This window comes from Mizuhopecten yessoensis, unplaced genomic scaffold, assembly GCF_002113885.1.
Source record: "Mizuhopecten yessoensis strain PY_sf001 unplaced genomic scaffold, ASM211388v2 scaffold2781, whole genome shotgun sequence".
Taxonomy (NCBI): domain Eukaryota; kingdom Metazoa; phylum Mollusca; class Bivalvia; order Pectinida; family Pectinidae; genus Mizuhopecten; species Mizuhopecten yessoensis.
The window spans coordinates 278,601-294,354 of NW_018404716.1; the positions used below are offsets into that span (position 1 = coordinate 278,601).

The window sequence follows — 15,754 nt, forward strand, 5'->3', positions numbered from 1 at the left end:
TTCCTTCATTTGCAAACGGAAAATGTTGGAAGTGTTCGTGAAAGAGGGTTTGTTCCGGATATTGTGCAGATAATCTACAAATATAACCTGTCGTCTTACTTGGTTGCACACCTTCGTAACTACACGTTCCCCTCTAAGCTTCAGTGGAAGGGAATAGTGAGAAATTCCATAATGGCTACAGAAAACCTGACCCTAAAAGATCGACTAAGAAACAACCGTGATTTTGATATATTTAGGAACTGTCACTCCTCCTACAACCCGTACATTATGTTGCGCGCAGCAAAATCTAACAGAGACATAGAAGAAATTTATTCATTGTGCAGATTATTGGCAAAGCCTTCGCCACCTGACCAGAACGTTTGCTCCAAGTGTTCCCAGCATTTCTGTGACGTCATATCTCACTATTGCTGTACCTGTGAGTACACCAGCGAACTCCGGGCTCATTTTCTTCAGATGATCCTGCATAAGTTTGGATTGAATGTGTTCAATTACATTGATCAACATGACACTGCTACCTTTGTTCACAATTTATTAGGTGCAAAAACAGGTCCCCAATTTCAGGATGATACAACTCAAAAACTGTTTCTGATGCATGCAGCATACTTTGTCGTGCGCGCTTCGCGAACTCAAGTGAATGGAATGATTTAAGAAACCATGACTAAGACTTTTACTCGCATTCGCGAGGACACAGTTCTTTAGCTGCGCCCTACCGCGGCATTTTCTGTCCTTTTTGTAATTTTTGCTTTTTTTTCTTGTACTCAAATATCTCCTTTTTGGAGGAAATAAAGTGTGATGATGATGATGTCCAGTATTATTATTATTATTATAACATACAAATTAAAAATACCGATATCTCAACGGTAATTGCAGTTTTATGCTCGACTGAGCCGTCAATGCAAGTAAATTGTACTGACGACCCAATGCTTGTTTATGAAAATGACCCTCGGAAAGATTTGATAATTCATTTTCCATCTTCATGCAATGTGTATAGTTAAGAAAAAAAATCAACCAATATCTTTTAAAAAGTGTTGTTTGCGTCTAAAATTCAGCCATCTTACGACACTTTAATTAAAACACCATCTAGAAATGTTCTAGATTTATATTTGAAAAGAATTTGTTGTTGGCCTGAAAGCAATGTTGCCGGTACAAACGCATGATGGCTGTACGTAGAGACCGACAGTTACAAAAGACTGATTTTAACATGAAAAAATAAGTACTTTTACAACACCTGGGACAAGACGATCAGAGATGTACATGTGACAAATTATCTAAAAGGGGGGGGGGGGGGCCTCTCATCCAGACCCGATGAAAAATATAATTTTTGGCACCGATTTGGAAGTTTTTATTTGTTCAGGACTGAGTCTTTATTGCAATGCTTATAAATTTAAATTGACCTCATCTAGGCCGATCCCAGCCTTCTTACTCAAACAGCATTAATCAGTTTCTTCAAGTCTTCGAAAATTAACTATCACAACTAGGAAAAAACATTTATTTGAATTTTACTCATTGTTCCACACACACATTTGGAGCTGCTCGTATCAGTACGACTTGTGTAACATCAACATGTAAAATGTTACATTTAAACACTTACATTGTTAGTGAAAAGTTGGTGGCGAAACTGCCTGCATCTTTGAGCAAAACCATGGAAGGCCTGATGACGTCACATATGTTGCTGCGTGACGTCATTCAGGCGTATTTACAACAATATTTATTTATAGGCATTTCAGTCAAATTTTCCTCTGTACAGGTCCTCATCGGCATTTTGATACATGTGTTTTTGGACAAATTATTAACTGAAACCCTTACTAATATGACGAATTTGCCTGCACTTACGTTATATATCCAAGGAACGATAACCCTACCTACAAATGCAGACCTACGGTATTGTATTGTTAGCAGCACCTGAACCTGTGTTGCACTATTAACAGAGCATGAAGCGGTAAGGTTCACCTATCCTGGAGAAGCGGGTCGGCTGATCGTCGCTGTCAACCCAAGAGCATGCTCTTTTATAGGCCCCTCAATTAGTTCCACTATACCATTAGCCAAACAATTAACAGTAAATTAAGTAAGAGATGAAACCTATTTTATGAGTAATACTGTACTGGGAACTGGAATCGATACACAACTGAATCTCTCACAGTCAAAGTAGGCCAACATAACTACGTCAAAATCCTTTTTTAGCCATGTTAATAATTACTTACTTCCAGATGTGATAGGTTTTTGATTTGGCGTTTGATTATCAGGAACTGTATCATCTGTCTTCTGGTTAATATCTATAGGAGCGACATTTAATCTGTTATGTATGATCAGGCAATTTACAGTTAAATCCACATCATTTACAAAAGAGGCTGAGCATGCATGGTTTATTGAGTTTGACAGAATTTTGGCAATGACGTTGCTCAGATTTTGAGACTTTGATTTCCCAAGCACTGTTCAGACGAAATGGAACGGTAATTTGAATGAATAACCAACTCATTTATTGAGGTGTCATGTCATAGCAGATTTTCTTTTTAACTTTCAGTACCATAAAATTTACTGTCACTAAATTAAAATTGTATTGAAGAATACTACATTTGATATATTAGTGCATTCTAGATCTGACTCTACATCAGATATGTATCTGTCAAAATGTCAGAAGTCTGGGGTTTGGGACCAGAAGAAACTTTGGCTACCTGGCCTGTCGGTATACCATAAGTGATATTACTGACATCAAATGATGATTGACTGTTCATATGGCTAGGTCAAATTTTCGTAGTTAAAATGTTGCATTGAATGTATAAAGAACTACAATAGCTTATCAAATGTTTTCAGTTTTAAAGGAAAACAGATGGTGATCCCCCCAAAACCACCTGAAAGATTCTTTCCAGTGGGGTCAGCTGTTTTGGATTTTCCATATGGAAACATCAACCCTGTAACCAACCTTCTTGTCAAAGAAGAAATTATATTCATGATGTACTACGCACCATGGTGTTCAAAATCCAAAGAAATTCGAACGGAATTTGCTATAGCAGCCAAGTATTTTCAAAATAGGGTAAGAACATTGTGTCCATGGATGAATCAACATTAATTCCTTGATTAAAATAGAAAACAAATTGATACTGAAGCATTCTCTTTATTTCAGAAATAAATTTTCAGGCACATGTTGTATGTATGCATTTTAAATGTTCATATTTCATAGTATTTAATTTAATTTTGATCTGGATAATTTCCAATAGATATTGTAGAGCTGAAATTATCTGTACAATTAAAATAATCCACAAGTCTTTGGTAATCATTTTTACATTTTGGAATTAACGTTCAAGCAATAATTCATACAGCTCAGTGGAAGTTCAGGCCAGATTGTGTAAAATTTTGCACACTAGTCTACAATGTTAAATTCTGCTTTATAAACAATGTATTATACAGTCTTTTATACATGTATATTAACTGGTTCTTTATCACGATTGACCACACACACACACTGCAGACAAATTTATTTTTGATATTTTCAGAGTGACCTCCCCTTTCATAGTTAAGCTGTCAAAGCTGACAGTTCGGTTTTGTATAATTTCATTAGGTGCGCTTTGTTGCTGTCAACTGCTGGTGGCCAAATGGAGAATGCAGGTCGAGTTACAAGCTGATCAGCTATCCAGAGTTATTCATTTACCATACAAATCTAGATGGATTCAAGTTTACAGGTAAACACATACCGCTAAACATGTTATATGTACATGCACAAAGTGAAAAGGAAGTCCAGATTTTAACATGTCCTTTAGTGTTGGAAATTGGTTGAAATTTTTATGATCAATCATTGGTTACTGTTGATTAATGATCATTTCAAACAAATACATTGCGCAATCCTCCATGCTGTTGTTACAAATTACATCTGTAAATCAATAATGATACCATGTAAGAATTACATCCCTTTAAACACTGACTCTGTAGTTTCTAGTCCTAAGCCACCATGAGCAGGCATGAGAGTTAAAGCAACTTGGTGATGATACCAACATAGCAGCTGGTGGTATATATCAGGAGACTTCTGCTGCTGGACTTAGTCTTGTTTGTATCTAGCAAGGAGATAGGCTTGACTTGAAATCATCAACCACTATTGAAAATTCCAACTAAAATCGATAATGAATTCTGCAGTTGATTAATCAATTTATTGGCCTAACTGGCCAATAGTGGACAAAATCAATTAATCAGAACACCACTAAATTATGACCCAACCTGAAAAGTTCCTGACCAAAAGGCATTATAGTAGTTTGACTTGGAAAAAAAACTTAGTTTTCTTCAAAGACACCCTGTCATGATTTTCAAGATCTTAGGATAAATATAAAGTTTTTATACTTATGCAAATAAGGGAACTTAGCTTTGAAATAAACAGTCTCGATGGTGTCCCATTGTTGTGTTCGTGTACAAAGTTCCTGTTCTGTCTGATTTTGATAAAGCAGTATTCAGTGAGTTTCAATGAAGTCAGAATGAGTGGGAAAGAATTTTTACCATATGTTGAATCAAAATATGCTTCACTGCTTGTTCTGTGAAATTTAAACAGAATAATTCAAGGAAAACATTACTAGTTTAGTCTTTGCATTGAAATTCTGTCATCATTGTTCACAATGGATTACAGTACCTATATGTTACATATGGAAAATGTATGTGATGGCAATTTAGTAGTACATTTTCACTGCATAGCAGTCTTAGTATACAATGTGCATGTAGTATAAAATGAACTGTTAAAGATAAACGCATACTTATAATTTTATTCTTATCTATAACCATCATTATGAATGTTGTAAACTTTATTACTAATTCTATAACCTGACAGGATGTTTGGAATGTTTTGTGAACCTTTTTTTGCCGTTGTAGGGATACCAACAGCAGCTTATATGATTAAATACACAGAAGATATCCTATACCCATTGAAGATACTACACACACGAGAACAAATAAAGGAGTTTAACTCGAGATACGATGCAAGTATATATTTAATGACAAGTCACCTGCCAGGCAACGCTTTGCAGCGACAGTAATTAATATTTCTTAAGAGGTATTGATTATTGGGATAACATTAGCATGAACATTGATTGTCACAACGACCTTCACTTGTTGATGAATTAAAGTTTAGAATTGTTCATTGATAAATGAAATCAATTCAGATTCCTTCCAATGCCTAGAGCTAAAACTTCATTTGACAAAATGAATGAACACATAGTGTGGTTGCTGAAAGTGGGCATATTCAAACATACATTTATTTTTAGAGGCAAGCAAGCTTCTTTCACCTGACATATATAACGAGAAACCAGCTGAATACTGATGCCAGCTTTAGTTAATTTTGATTTCAGTTTTCAAATGTATTGGAATGATATTGAATAATTCAAGTTTCACCTCAGATTTCATTTCCATATACTTATCATGGTGTCTGTACATCTGTCTATCTGAGCTAGTATTCAGTGCTTTGGAGGAAGTGACCTAACATAAATAAATACCACTAATTTCTAACTGTTGTAAAATAACTGTAGGGGGAAAAGTAAAAATCATTGATAGAACTGTACATTCAACTTAAAATTGATGAAACTTGTGAAAATTATGAATTTAGGAAAGATTAACCTAAATCCCCATACCTACATACCATAAGTACATGGGGATAAGATCAGGCATTCTGACACAGTAAGCATCTTCTGCTTAAGTGACAACACCCACAAAGTAAATGTAGGTCAAATCCAAAAATAATGTCCTCAAAGCAAGAGCAGGGGCATGACAACACCCCAAGGCACACTATTAATTGGGCTTAATGAAAAAAATTCCATAGCATACTAAAGAAACTTATAGATATTTCCCAATGATATTATGGTAACTGTAAAACTTGTTAATAGCCTTAAGCATTGTGCATCTCTGGAAACCCTGTGTTTGTCGGTCAGCAGTCAACATTTATCATAGGATTCTTGATATTGGGAGCAAGCTTTTGAATACTGAATCAACTGCAACATGTAAACACTGTTTGTTTGGGAAATATGTATAGGGCTGTTACTATCAAGAAAGGGAAAACTCAGGCTAGTAGTAAGCCCTGTTGGTCATGTTGTAATTGAAGATCGAGGAAACTTTATTGTGTCAGTCAGCTTTTTGAAGAAATCACCAGAAAGGACTACCAAGTAGTTCAAATCAGTATCATTTAACTATTTCACTTTTGACAAATCAATAAATTATTGATTAGAAGACATTGACTATATTGCCAGCCCAAATATCTTATATAGAGTGGAATCTCTTTAATCTGGACCTATAATTTTAAAAGAAAAAACTGTTTGACTGAAAACATTTTCTTGATGCAAAAAAATTATCTGTTTTTTTATTGGTTCATGCACCATTCTGACCTAGTGAGGTCCCATTCAGACTGTATTCAAAGAGTCATTACAATATCTATAGAAAATCATTACTTAAGACATGTGGCGCCTTTTTCATCATCTTCTTATTTCAAAATGACAGATTAAAGTCTTTACTATTTAGAAAAAAACTTTGCCATATTGCTGTTCCTTCTATTAACATTTCAAAATAAATTTTGTGTGATGAATTGCCTAAGTCTTCATACATTTCTATTAAATTTACATTTTTGTGGGATTGTTTAACAATGATCTTGAATCAATAAATATCTAAATAAGTTAATATAATTAGACATGTTTGTCTTTGTTCACAGAATGTGATGATAGGATTCTTTGACTTCCATGCCTCCCCTCAGCCACTCGGTTACCGCCAGTTTTATATCACTGCTATGAGGCTGCTTGAAGAAGGTTAGTGCTTGGGTATATACCATTCAGTGGGCTATTTTGGCAATGTCATCCTGTAGGTAATTAAAGTTAAAATGTTTGGCAAGTTTAATTGTTGGGATTGACGTAATGCTATGAGATTATTTTTAAAGAATAAGGTATTGATTTACTTTCCAACAAATCTTTGAGCTCTTTGTTGGTGTTTGTTGAAAATTTTCCTACAATTTTGTTAAGCAAATGTCATCTTTTGGGCAATTTAAATTTGGCATTCTAGATGTACACCCACCTAATTGCCAAAAAGAAGCCCCAAAAATGATAACATGCAGTGATGTCAGTTTAGTAGATATGGACTATATAAATTCACCATATGGATGTCTGGTCAAGTAGTTAAACCTTGTGCTTCTATTTATCTCATGCAGGTCCCCATAGCACTCGCCCTTATGCCCTCATATCTAGGACAGGCAATTTTAAAGAAACAACCAGTATTTTGCAAGATTAGTCCTTCATATTATGTCTCAATCTAAATGTAACTTGATAGAAATTATCATTTTAAAAGGAACCTGATGTTACTTGTTATTTCATATTGCCTGAATTCTTTTATTTTGTTTACAGACTTTAGTCAGCCAGTCCGCACAGCCATTATCACACAGCCAAACCTTGCAAGTCTTCTTGGTTTACACAACACCAAAAGTTTGATTTTGCACCGACTGACAAATACCACCTTGGTAAGTCAGACATGTACTAGAATGTTGTTATAAGGTCAATCTGAAATAATGTGGTATTTCAGATTTCTTGGCAAAACTTTATATTATATTACGCGGTAAGATGGATCAGAACGTTTTTCTCTTTAAATCATGAGACAAACTAATTTAGATACATTTAAACAAGAAGTAGATATCTCATCAATGTCATACACTCAACTGTTGACCAAGGTGACTATGAGATTGCATGTCAGTCTGTCTGTCCCAATTTCTTGTTTGGGCCCTAACATCTTCACATATCAATATTGTTTTAACAAAACTTGATAGATTGAAGTACAACAACCAATGGGCTGTGTGGAAATCTCTGATCTGCACTCCAAGATCAAGGTCATGGCAGGAGATCAAATGTCAAATTACTGCAATTATTGTCCTGGTTATAGCTTCTAAACAACTGAGGAATTTTGCATGAAACTCTAATGAGACTTGGCAACATGTCACATGCAATTTTTGTAAGCGTTACATCAAGGGGTCAAGATTGAGTAATGGGATTATTATAGGCCATAACTTCTGAACAACTCTGTATTCTTTCATGAAACTTTACTGATGGGATGTTTTTCAACAAATGTCATGGGACAAAAAATACATTGATGGATGTATCATGACTACACAATGCGTGCAACTCTATATCTGTACTCCAAGGTCAACTCTATGTCTGTGCTCCACGGTCAACTCTATATCTGTACTCCAAAGTCAACTCTATATCTGTACTCCAAGGTCAACTCTATATCTGTAGTCCAAGGGCAAATCTATATCTGTACTCCAAGGTCAACTCTTTATCTGTACTCCAAGGTCAACTCTATGTCTGTGCTCCAAGGTCAACTCTATATCTGTACTACAAAGTCAACTCTATATCTGTACTCCAAAGTCAACTCTATAACTGTACTCCACGGTCAACTCTATATCTGTACTCTTAGGTCAACTCTATATCTGTACTCCAGGATGCGTGCAACTCTATATCTGTACTCCAAGGTCAACTCTTTATCTGTACTCCAAGGTCAACTCTATATCTATACTCCAAGGTCAACTCTATGTCTGTGCTCCAAGGTCAACTCTATATCTGTACTACAAAGTCAACTCTATATCTGTACTCCAAGATCAACTCTATATCTGTACTCCAGGGTCAAATCTATATCTGTACTCCAAGGTCAACTCTATGTCTGTGCTCCAAGGTCAACTCTATATCTGTACTCCCGGGGCAACTCTATATCTGTACTCCAGGGACAACTCTATATCTGTACTCCAAGGTCAACTCTTTATCTGTACTCCAAGGTCAACTCTATAGCTGTACTCCAAGGTCAACTCTATATCTGTACTACAAAGTCAACTCTATATCTGTACTCCAGGGCCAACTCTATATCTTTACTCCAAAGTCAACTCTATATCTGTGCTCCAAAGTCAGCTCTATATCTGTACTCCAAGGTCAACTCTTTATCTGTACTCCAAGGTCAACTCTATATCTGTACTCCAAGGTCAAGGCTACAGCACTGAGTGGTTGTGGTTTATAGGGTTGGTTGTCCCATTAACAACAGCTAGGTGTCTTACAATAGGTGGACAAGAGGTGATACAAAGTCATTCCTGGTAATCAATTACATGTTTGTACTTTCAATCTAGTTGGATAACAGATAAAACTTGTGTTTTTATTAAATTTTTAGATTTATCCTCAAAACAACAACTTCACAGATGAAGACATAACACAATGGATCAGACTTCACAAACAGCAGGTTTGTAGCTTAAGGAATGTCACAAATATTTTATCTGTACATTTCTACAGTCTTTACAGCATGTATCTTGCCAAATGTCAGTAATACTGTATAATGCAATTTACGCAGTTAAGGTTTGATTTTTTTTTTCAACATACCACATGTAGCTATTGCAAGTAAACACTTGGTGAATACAGATTTTACCAGTTCGGAGAAAGCTTGACAAAAGATAATCATTGGTATGTATGCAGCAGTTGATAGTGTTTTGAAGTTGAAACAGTGTGTGAGAAAAAGTGTCCGATATTTGCCATGATTTTATACTGTATGATTGTTTGTATTTCACATTATTTTGGTAAATATTGATCCTTCATTTTCAGCCTGTTGTAAAGTGGTTATCTCCCCCTGGTCACAAGACGCAGCATTTATCTACAGCAATAAACAGAGGATCAGCTGTGTTAGTGTTCATCCCAATCAACCAGCTACACACATATAATTACTATTACAACATGGTAGGTTGTAGTTTGTCTGGTCTTTCATTATCATGATGATATTTAAACTATTTTGTTCAGACTTTGTGGTCATTGTTTTTTGTTCAGACTTTGTGGTCATTGTTTTTTGTTCAGACTTTGTGGTCATTGTTTTTTGTTCAGACTTTGTGGTCATTGTTTTTTGTTCAGACTTTGTGGTCATTGTTTTTTGTTCAGACTTTGTGGTCATTGTTTTTTGTTCAGACTTTGTGGTCATTGTTTTTTGTTCAGACTTTGTGGTCATTGTTTTTTGTTCAGACTTTGTGGTCATTGTTTTTTGTTCAGACTTTGTGGTCATTGTTTTTTGTTCAGACTTTGTGGTCATTGTTTTTTGTTCAGACTTTGTGGTCATTGTTTTTTGTTCAGACTTTGTGGTCATTGTTTTTTGTTCAGACTTTGTGGTCATTGTTTTTTGTTCAGACTTTGTGGTCATTGTTTTTTGTTCAGACTTTGTGGTCATTGTTTTTTGTTCAGACTTTGTGGTCATTGTTTTTTGTTCAGACTTTGTTGTCATTGTTTTTTGTTCAGACTTTGTGGTCATTGTTTTTTTGTTCAGACTTTGTGGTCATTGTTTAGTATCCTGAGTGGCAATCATTAGGTCATTTATGTCATTCTAAATGAATTCATATAATTCATTGTCATGTTTGCTTATGAAATATTAACACATCTTCATACATAACAACTACCACACAGGTAGATGTTTGGGACTTCAGTTGTCAGGCTAAATATCTGGTATATTTTGATGATTTGCTTTTAATTCAAAGAAGTTATATAATTTTTAGGTCACCTGAACTTTAGCTTCGTCCATTGTCTGTTAACATTTTACATTTTCAACTTAAGCTGAAATACTGGCAACAGGATTTCATTAATATTTCATGGGAAGGTTACTGACATCTCCCTGACCAAGTGTTGTTATTTTTCGGGTCAATCAGAAATCAAATATGGCCGCCATGGCCGCCATTTTGAAAAACTATTTCAAACTTATAGTCAAGTTCTGCTGGGCTGATTGTACTGAAACTTGGTAGGAATGATCGACTCATGGTCCTGACAAAGTGTTGTTATTTTTCGGGTCAATCAGAAATCCAATATGGCCGCCACGGCCGCCATTTTGAAAAACTATTTCAAACTTAAAGTCAAGTTCTGCTGGGCCGATTAAACTGAAACTTGGTTGGAATATCAACTTATGGTCCTTACAAAGTGTTGTTATTTTTCGGGTCAATCAGAAATCCATAACGGCTGCCACTGCTACCATTATGAAAAAATAATTCAACCTTAAAGTCAAGTTCTAATGGGCCGATTAAACCAAAACTTTGTAGGAAAGATCGACTCATGGTCTTGACAAAGTGTTGTTATTTTTCGGGTTGATCAGAAATACAATTTGGCTGCCACGGCCGCTATTTTGAAAATAACTATTTCAAACATAAAAACAAGTTCTAATAGGTCAATTTAACTGAAACTCGGTCTAGGAATGATCAGCTCATGGTCCTGACAAACTTAAGTTAATGTTATACTTAACTATTTTTTACTCAAATTGGTACATATTTCAACAACAAAAATAAATACTGTAGGATTCGGGTGACTGTTAGGCCCATTGGCCTCTTGTTTGTTATCATATTGTATGGAATTTTTGCATTTTATGAACTGTAAGGCATGCACTGATAACGTAGTTATATGAATGTATATTGAAGTGATTTTCATGGTTATTTTGGTTTTATTTCCCATGCTTGTTGTTTTCATCATTTATTATTAAGCCAGAAATACCTATTTACAAATAATATATTTTCGTGTGTTGCACACTGCACATGTTATGGTTGCGCAACACAAATGAATTTTCATAAGTTCAATGCTTGTTTCAGATTCTATAAGGAAAACTGTTTTTGTTGATCAAAGTTTTGGCCTCTTTATTAAAAATTGTTTTGCTCAAAGTATTTGTTTTTGTTTTGATGGTTTAAATGAAAGTACTCGTCATCCCATTTCTTCTCCTTGCAGGTCCGTGAAGTTGCTTTACACTACTTGAATTGTAATAACAGTCTTTTCCTACATGATGCCGTTGAGCTAAGTATAAGACAACGGTCAGCAAGTTTGGAGGGACACCTACAACAGACAGACCAATGTCGACACAAACAAGTGTATAAAAGCATGTTGTACATGCCTCCAAGTCATGACAAAAACTGCTGTGTTTCCTTGGTGACTAGTCATAGTAAAGAATATAGTGGGGAGGACTCTCAAACTGTGTGCGAGTACTGTAAACATGTGAAAACCACCCCTTCCCTGGAGGAGAGGTCACACCTGTGTATGATAGACACACCCACAAGTCTTTCAGCTGGAGTTATGCTCAGTGGTCTTGCTCATACTCCACCCCAGTGTCTAAATACTGCTCAAGACTATAACACAAATGAATACCGGACGTTATGTTGTAAGGAGTGTAGCTATAATATGCTGTCAGATGATAAGTGTTCTTCTAGAAAAACGACTGACCCTTTTATAGCCAAAAGTAATTCTATTTTTCAAAATCTCCTATGCAGAAATCTAAAATTGCAGGAGGAACAGAATTTGACATCACCATTTGATTTTATCAAGGATTTTGACCGCCTTGGTATAGAGGAGGTGATTGGATTACACTGCAGGAGTAACAGAACCCTGAACTTACATGTAATGGACATAAAGCATCATTCTGTGTTTCTAGAAAGATTGGTACCTGGCTACCCCATTGATATCAACACACCAGCAGCAGTAATCGTGGATAAAAAGGTTGGTTTGGTTTTATTTTGTTTAACGTCCTATTAACAGCTAAGGTCATTTAAGGATGTGCCTCCATGTGTGTTGTGTCAGCGTGCAAGTGTGTATGTATGTTGGAGACCGGGTATGTTGGTGTACATGCCGCCTTGTAATAGCGCAGATCTGATGCCGACTTCATAGTGCTATATCACTGAAACACCATGCCGAACGGGTGAACCAGTTGTTGCCATTACCCTCGATGCTGAACGTTAAGCAGGGAATAACAACAACCATTTTTTAGAACTTGAGTTTGTCCCGGCCTTGGGACAGAACCCATTGCCTCCCCACCTGGGCGAATGCTAGGCGCTAGGAAATAAAAGGTAGTTAGAAGTAGAAAGGAAGGTAAAGATCCCAAATATTGCAATGGATGCAGCAGATTTATTTTGGTCACTTTTGTGTCCCCAAGTAGAGGACGCAAAAGCAAAATCACGATTCTGCAGGGGGTTCCCACATTAGTTGCCTCTTACGATACATGTAATGGGTAATAGCAGGTGTATTCTTTTCCCGATACCCAACCTACGGGGGTGGGATAAAAAGGTAAGGTAAGGCCAGTGTGCATTTTTGTACAATTAGATTGAAAGGTAAGGGCTCTGTGCCTCTTAGATAGATAGGTAAAGAAGTTATTGTTCTCCTGATCCATTGTATCCCCTACACCTGAGATTTACATTTTATGATCAGTTTTTACTTTTTTTCCGGAGATATATTCCTTTGATCTACTTTTCTCTAAAAGATTGTTCAAACGAATGACCTTGACTTATATTTTAGGTCACAGGGTTCAAATATGTTTAAAACCTTGAAATGGCTTCTTCTGAATGACCAAGAAGCCTAGGGTAATGATATTTGGCCAGTAGCATGCTAGGATGATAGGCTACCAAGTATTTTTTCAAATGAATGACCTTCACCCATAGTCAAGGCTACAGGGGTCGATTGTCTTAAAAAACATTTTGAATAACTTCTTTTGTATAACCAAAAAACCCAGGATGAGGATATTTGGCCAAAATTATGCTTGGATGAAGGGCTACTAAGTTTGTTCAAATGAATGACCTTCACCCATATTCAAGGTCACAGTGATCAAATATGTCTAAAACCTTAAAACGACTTCTTCAGAATAACCAAAATGCCAGTTAAGGGTGATGATCTTTGGCCAGTAGCATGATGGGATGATGGGCTACCAAGTTTGTTCAAATGAATGGTACTCTGCAGGTTTAAAATTGAAAATAAAATACCAGGTGAGCTGTTAAAGTAAGTTAAGTGGTAAACATCTGTCAGACTCTACATAGGTAAATAGATAAATGTAAGTGAAAAAATCACCAGTTTACAGTACATGTATTTAAAATAAATAAAGTTACGTGGCAAACTTTAGCCATTATCTAGTATATGCAATGAAGTCTGGTAGCAAACCTTTGCTTAGGTGAAGTGAACTGGCTGCACAAACTTTTAAGAATAAGATTTTTTATATGGGCAAAATAAAAAAATAAAAAATCAATAACATTTTTAACTACAGAGATCAGAGCTGTAGTGAATCAACATTGAAAATCAGTGACATTTTGAAAAAAATGTATAAACAGCAGATTTTTAATGTTGGTGGTAATAAAGTAAAAAAAATGGTTTTGTGTGTATAACACATTACAGCATTCTGATAAAAGCAACTCTACACAGGAAAAGTTAAAAGGTAATTAAACATTGACTATGAATGTTATTGTATGATTTAATTATCTTGAGAAACGTCATTCTTAACTCATATGTTTTAAGGAGACAACTATCATTTTCAGACATGCTTTTAAAGTCAAATCTGCTTTTACTTTTGACCTCAAATCTGCTTTTTATTAAACCGGTTCACTGGCCAATTAAATAAGGCAACCCTACCAGTGGCGCCACATAATGCTAGGGTTTTGCAACTAAGCATGGCAGATCTCAATTCAATCTGAATTGGCTCTGCTGAAAATAATCCCAAGTACCTCCAATGCCTTTTCAATCAATAGATTCTTGTAAAAAATTCATTTCATGATGACTCGATCATTTCTTAAATCAGTCCAGTATAAAAATTTCTCATAAATCCTCTTGACAATAAATTCTTCAGACTTATTTTCAAAGGGTCTTTTGTTTGCAAGAGTTATTTCCCTTATGCTTTATAGGCTGTGTTTGTAGGTTGTTTGTAGGAGTTGTTTCCCATAGATCATATATATATATAGTGTGTCTCCAGGCTTTGTACTTCACGTTTTAGTGATCCAAATTCACAGCTAGATACTAATTATTTTTAGACATATTTATAGACAATATTTTAAGGTTTTAGGCTTATTGGCAAAAAAAGATGGCAAATCTGGTGACTCCCAAAGGAGTGTGTAAGGTTGTTTTTGTCTAATTTTTCAGATTTTGTTCCAGTCTCCAGAGTTGTGCAGAAGAGAAGGTGTCTGCTGCTGGCTTTGAGAGCTTAATATATAACATTAAATCAGTTTAATAGCTTGTTATTGGTGCGAGGTTGACATGTACTGTACTGTGTACCTTCAGAGGTCATGCTGGTTTGATGTTAGCTGAATTCAATTTTCTTATTGTTCAGCTAGATAAGATGGAACTATATAATTATGAGGCTTACATTAACAAAGTGACTGTAAGAATATAACAGATGAACCTACATAAGGTTATATACATACATTTGTGTGTAGTTTTTATTATGTTTTATCTTTTTTGATTCATCACCTTTTTCCTTTCTTTTTTTTATCAGAATGAAGCACAATTTGTTCTTGGGGAAACATTCAACAAGAAAAATTTAGGTAAGATGCATCGATTTTTATACACCTATTATCTGACATAATCAAACGACTTACTCCCTTTGGTTTCATTATTGTAGTAGTATACCAGGTATGTTGAATTATTTCTCCTCGAATATTGATTTCTCACAAATACTCCATATTTCAATATATATTTTCATCGATCGAACAACTGCAAACTAGCGCATTATGATTTGTTTGCTTGCAAAGCTGTGTCATTCAAATAGATCATAAATACCATACAAAAACAGTTCAATACTTATATTTACGTTTTCTCTGCCTCTTATGTTCTTTTTTAACTTATAATTTATATTTAAAATTAAAAATGTCAGCCTTATCGACAATCCACACAATTTCGTTCAATAGTTTGAACAGCGTATTGTCGCGTGCTGATTGGCAAACAAAGTAGTACTTTGAAATTTTAACAAACACTTCAATTTTATTCCACAATTCAGTATCAATACAATTGCGTATGATATGTCT

The 15,754-nt window shown here is 35.3% G+C and overlaps 1 protein-coding gene across 1 annotated transcript in view; it reads left to right on the forward strand.

Annotated features, from left to right (window-relative positions):
* Positions 1 to 2,814: 2,814 nt before the first annotated feature.
* Positions 2,815 to 15,754, forward strand: part of LOC110446555 (thioredoxin domain-containing protein 11-like) — a 92,524-nt gene continuing 79,584 nt past the window's right edge. Inside the window, exons 1-9 of the mRNA XM_021491758.1 lie at positions 2,815 to 3,031; positions 3,557 to 3,677; positions 4,846 to 4,952; positions 6,668 to 6,761; positions 7,350 to 7,462; positions 9,151 to 9,219; positions 9,576 to 9,707; positions 11,715 to 12,476; positions 15,226 to 15,274. Of these exons, the coding sequence (XP_021347433.1) occupies positions 2,828 to 3,031; positions 3,557 to 3,677; positions 4,846 to 4,952; positions 6,668 to 6,761; positions 7,350 to 7,462; positions 9,151 to 9,219; positions 9,576 to 9,707; positions 11,715 to 12,476; positions 15,226 to 15,274 (1,651 nt within the window). The 5' untranslated portion in view covers positions 2,815 to 2,827. The remainder of the gene's footprint in view (positions 3,032 to 3,556; positions 3,678 to 4,845; positions 4,953 to 6,667; positions 6,762 to 7,349; positions 7,463 to 9,150; positions 9,220 to 9,575; positions 9,708 to 11,714; positions 12,477 to 15,225; positions 15,275 to 15,754) is intronic.